Source organism: Triticum dicoccoides, chromosome 1B (assembly GCF_002162155.2).
Source record: "Triticum dicoccoides isolate Atlit2015 ecotype Zavitan chromosome 1B, WEW_v2.0, whole genome shotgun sequence".
NCBI classification, from domain to species: Eukaryota; Viridiplantae; Streptophyta; class Magnoliopsida; order Poales; family Poaceae; genus Triticum; species Triticum dicoccoides.
This window is the reverse complement of record NC_041381.1, coordinates 225412184-225417747: the sequence shown is the minus strand read 5'-3', so window position 1 is coordinate 225417747 and position 5564 is coordinate 225412184. Positions and strand designations below refer to the sequence as shown.

General features: G+C 51.9%; 1 protein-coding gene across 1 annotated transcript in view; it reads left to right on the top strand.

Moving 5' to 3' along the window:
• The window catches only part of LOC119303945, a 19388-nt gene extending 14550 nt beyond the window's left edge, over positions 1 to 4838 (top strand). Inside the window, exon 2 of the mRNA XM_037581108.1 lies at positions 4513 to 4838. Within this exon, the coding sequence (XP_037437005.1) occupies positions 4513 to 4738 (226 nt within the window). The 3' untranslated portion in view covers positions 4739 to 4838. The remainder of the gene's footprint in view (positions 1 to 4512) is intronic.
• The last annotated feature ends 726 nt before the right edge of the window (positions 4839 to 5564 follow it).

The window sequence follows — 5564 nt, the reverse complement described above, 5'->3', positions numbered from 1 at the left end:
GGAAGGGCGCCGGTGGGGCGACAGGAGGGGGCCGGCTCCGCGAGGGAGGTGACGGCGACGCCGAGGCGGCGATGGGGCGATGGGATCGGGGGGTCGCCCCGATCCAGATCGGGGAAGGGCGAGAGGGAGGAGTGGGACGAGTGGGGGGATCGGGGGAGCAGTGGGGGTTAAGGTTTCGGTCAGTGGACCGGGGGGTTAAGTGGGGTGGCCGGCTGGGCCTGGTGGGTTGGCCCAGTGGGGTTGATGGCCTGCTGGGCCGGAGCCCCGGGGGGTTCTTTTCTTGTTGTTGGTTTTCTTTTCTGTTTTGTTTTTGTTTTCTATTGTTTTATTTTTTTGTAAAATATATATACTTGGCATCTAATTTAGTAATTTCAATTTAAGCCATTGTCACAAAAAGTCAAGTCCTCGAATAAATTAGTTTGACATTTATTAATTAGAAAAGGTATTTAAATAACTATTTATGCGGCTGTTTTATTCATCTGATAGTATTTAAACATTTTATAAAAGTGGGGTTTCTTCACCACAATTATCTATGCAATATTTGGTTCACTCCGAACATTTTAGTTTTAATATTTGAAAACTTTTATTGTTTGCCTATTTTTGAATTTGAATTTGAATCGGTTTCGAACTAACTCGAGATTAGCAACTATAAACGAGGTGACGTGGCACCATTAGCAGAGGATCACTGTAGCTTAATTACCCAGGCGTCACAGGGGTGATGAAGAAGAGCGGCCACCCTTGGTGGCGGCGTTGGCCGAGAGGGAGCCAGTGCCCCTGGAACGGCGTGTCTCGACCCGTTGCTCAGTGAGAATGAGCCGAGAGAAAACCTCGTGTGCCAGCATGGGTGTCGAGTTGCCCCGCTCGTTGATGATCTCGACTAAGGCATCATACTCCTCATCAAGACCATTGACAATAAACGAGTTGAACTCGGAGTCGGTGAGGGGCTGTCCAATGGAGGCCAATGTGTCGGCGAGGCCCTTGACCTTGTTGTAGAACTCAGTGGCAGTGGAGTCAACCTTCTGACACTCTCCAAGCTGACGACGAAGTGCAGAGACACGAGCCTGGGACTGCGCTGCAAAGGTTCGCTCAAGGATGGTCCAGGCCTCATGAGACGTCTTCGCGAAGACAACAAGTCCGGCAACTGCCGGCGAGAGCGACCCCTGGATGGAGGAGAGGTTCGCCTGGTCTTGCCCGGTCCAGACGCGATGGGCCGGATTGTAGACCGGACCGTGCACGCTGTCTACCAGTGCGGGTGGGCAGGGAAGCGATCCGTCGACGTAGCCTAGCAGGTAGTGACTCCCCAAGAGCGGGAGAACCTGCGCACGCCAGAAGATGTAGTTGTCGGCGGAGAGCTTGATGGTGATGAGATGACCGAAGTGAAACGGCGGCGGCGAAGACGATCCCATCGAGGGGACTTCCTGGGGTGCAAACACCATGGAGGCAGCCGGAGGCACCGAAGCCGATGCGGGAGGAGGCGGGACCGCAGCCAGGGCGGACGCCGCAAAGCTCACGGCCGGGTCGGACGCCGCAAGGCCCGCGGCCGGGGCGGACGCTGCCAACCCCGCCAGCGGGGCGGTGTGATCCACTTGCGGCAGGAGCGGCGGGACGACGCCCGCGGAGTCCGCAGCGGACGGCGGCGCCGCGGTGTGGACCACGAGGTCGCGCCCAAGCGAGGGCGCCGGCGGCGTGGAGTAGACGGAGCCGATGCTCCTGGTCCCGATCGGAGCCGGAACGGCGACGGCATCGAGCTGGAGGTTGAGCAGAGCCGCAAGAGAGGCCGGGAGGAACCCCGCAGCAGTGGAACCGGTGGTGGCGGCGCTCGACATGGCGGCGGTGAAGGCGGCGGCGGCTGCGGCGGCGGTGCGGGTATTAGGGTTTGGAAGCGGAAGCGATCGTAACCTAGCGTGATACCATGTAAGACAATAAATTTTGAGGGAACCAGCACAACCCTCTAGGGGTGGCTTATCTCATTATATATAATGGATGTGTTACAATACGTACAATATACGTACATAAGTACAGAAACTATACATAGTCTAACACAGTCAACATTGGAGCTTTCTCAGTTAGGGAGGATGACTGAAGTGCGTATTATACGGACGGGCATAAGTAATGTATGGAATCACTAACTGTGGTGAAGAAAAAGAATAAACTTGTGCAATCAGAACCGTAAGCTGGTATAGAACTAAGTAGTGATCTAAATGCTCTTATATTTCTTTAGAGAGGGAGTAACATTTTTATACGAGCTCAACAGCGAACGCGCATCATGTGACTATTACCTCAATTATTGCAACCACTTACCTCAATTATTCCAACCACATCATGCGTTCTGGGTTTTTTCGACGACATACTGGTGTTCAGCAAAACCCTCCAAGACCATGTCCATGACCTGAGAAATGTGCTCGCTCTGCTCAGAAGGGACGAGTGGAAGGCCAAACTATCAAAATGCGAGTTCGGGCAGCAGCGCCTCTCCTATCTGGGGCATGTGATCGGCGCTCAGGGCGTTGCAACGGAGCCAGCCAAGATAAAAGCAGTGTCACAATGGACGTCACCCGACAGCACCAAGGTAGTCCGCAGCTTCCTCGGCCTAGCAGGCTACTACCGCCATTTCGTCAAAAACTTTGGCATTATAGCATGGCCCCTTTTCAACCTTCTCAAAAAAGGGGTGCCATTTGTCTGGACTTCAGTGACCAAATCAGCCTTCCAAACCCTTAAGCAACAGCTGATCGAGGCACGAGTGCTGGCCCTGCCGGACTTTTCCAAGACATTTGTAGTGGAGACCGACGCCAGCGATAAAGGCATTGGAGCAGTTCTGCAACAGGGGGGGCATCCCATTGCGTATATGAGCAAGGCGTTAGGTCCGCGTTACCAGGGTCTGTCCACTTACGAAAAAGAATACTTGGCAGTAATTGTGGCGGTGGACCAGTGGAGACCTTATCTCCAGCATGCCGAATTCATCATCTCCACTGACTAGCGCAGCCTAATCCACCTCAATGAGCGGCGCCTCATAACACCATGGCAGCAGAAGGCATTTACTAAGCTCCTGGGGCTGCGTTTCTCCATCCGTTACAAGAAATGAAGCGACAACACGGCCGTCGATGCTCTCTCACGCGCCAATCCCACCGAGCTGCTGCACGGCATCAGCTCATGCCAACCCGCCTGGCTTGAGGAGGTCGTTGCTAGTTACAACAGTAACCCACATGCTCAGCGTCTCCTGGAACAGCTAGCCATCAGAGAGGATCCAAAAGGGCGGTTCACCCTAAAACAGGGGTTGCTGCGTTTTCGTGATAGAATCTGGCTAGGGGGGTCAACACAGATACAGCAGCGCATTATTTCAGCTTTCCACAACAGGGCCATGGGAGGGCATTTCGGTTTCCCAGTGACTTATCGTCGCATCCGCGGGCTGTTTGCATGGCCCAAAATGAAGACACATGTTCAACAATACGTGCGCTGCTGTGAGGTATGTCAACAAGCAAAACCAGATAGATCAGCTTCCCCGGATCTCCTGATGCCTCTACCAATCCCTCGCGAGTCTTGGGATCTCATTACCATGGATTTTGTGGACGGACTGCCGCAATCAGGGCAGTTCAACTGCCTGCGGATGGTCGTGGATAAGCGCACGAGGTTTGCCCATTTTCTTCCTCTGGCGCACCCCTATACTGCTAACAAAGTGGTTGTTCTGTATATGCAACAATTATACAAGCTGCACGGATTCCCTGGAGCCATTGTGTCTGACCGAGACCCGGTGTTTACCAGCCATTTTTGGCGAGAGTTGTTCAAGTATGCAGGAACGGAGCTGCGCATGAGCACGGCGAATCACCCACAAACAGATGGTCAAACGGAGAGAGTCAACCAGTGCATCAAGACCTACCTGAGGTGTTTCGTTCAAGCATGTCCCAAGAAATGGAGCTTTTGGATACCATTGGCACAGTTTTGGTATAATTCATCATACCACTCTGCAATAGGCATGACTCCTTTCAAGGCAATGTTCGGGTGGGAGCCCAGGCACTGGGGAATCATGGCGACCACTTCCTGCACGGTATTGGCGCTGCAGTCCTGGCTTGAAGAGCGCAAGGTGATGCAAGGGGTGATCATCGGCTAGTTCATCCTTGAAAGGGTTCCGCCTTGCCTACTGTGAGCATCGGCAGAGTTGTCAATGTTTTATTAGCTTTCTAGGGTTTTGCCACTTCTCACAAGAAAAAAAGTGTGTTTCTCAATGCTCCCGCCGGCTCCTTAGAAAAAACTAAAAAACACTGGAAAATACTCCTTTCGGTCATTTGTATAAGAAAACATTAACATCTATAATATAAAATCTATATACTATAAAAATTAAATTCGTGACGCATCTAATGATATTGGTCCAGAGTACTCTGGAACGAGCAAGTATAATTGTAATGGTGCCGACAAATATACTAGGACCAATGTCGTAAAGTCAGCAAAAAAGAAAAGAACAACCTATTAGCATCATTTTTATTTGATTAATAGGTTGGCTTAAAAAGGAGTTGAATGCAGGCGGTGCGAGATCTGCGGCGAGAACGCGGCGAACATCACTGGATGGGGCGGCGGCGGCAAGGAGTTCATGCGACAGTGGCATGGGATGGCGAGCGTGGATGGAGGAGGCTCATCCAAGGCCAGGGGTCTCTGCACCTGCAGAACCCAGTCATTCTGCAATTTCTTGCTTGCGTGTTTGATCATTGTATTAATCTCGTCGTGGTTCGTCCATAATCGTATGGTTTGAGATGTTTGAAGCCTCGAAATTGTATCACATACTACTACAGCGTTGCATATCTCTTGCGTGACGGAACCGGAGGAAGGACTTTAATTGAGATCTTTCTTTAGCGATGCCAGGAATTAAATGGCTGGCGATCAAAAGGTAGAATAGTAAGAGCAAACGTATGGAACAGCCACTTCGTGACACATGTGATAAGCAATCCAAACAATTAAAAAAACAACATATGAAACAGCCAGCCGCGTTCGCGGACAGTGATCGACCAGCACTCAAACATTGAATTCTACAACTGAATACCTTATTTTTTAAATCATTAAATCCATATAATTACATGAAGATAAAACCTAATTTAAATCTTCGCCAGCGCTCGTCCAGCTCCACGGCCGTGTCCATGTCTAATGAAGCCCCTCGGAGTGAAGATGCGGTCAGCGGCGAGGTATAGCAGGGCGTGGGACATGGACCAGCTCATGGACTTCAGGCGTCATCATCTTCCATGTCTTACTCTTCCTCATTGGAGTCCATGGCCTCAACGTCGACGATCGATGTGAGATCGACAATGGATGTAGCCAGGCTGGCGACATGTGACTCCGCCTCCGCAGCCTCGTCGCGTACGCCTCAAGACCGACCCCGCGAGAATGACGCACCACCTTAGGGTTTGCGCCGCCATCCCCACCACGAGCCCTGGCAGATGCGCAGGAACGAGTTTGTCCATGATCATGAGAATGACGCACCACCTTAGGGTTTGCGCCGCTATCCAATGTTCGGATGTCAAACGGGCCACACCGCATCCGGTCAGGTGGTGCATCTTCCATCACGAGCCCTGGCAGATGCGCAG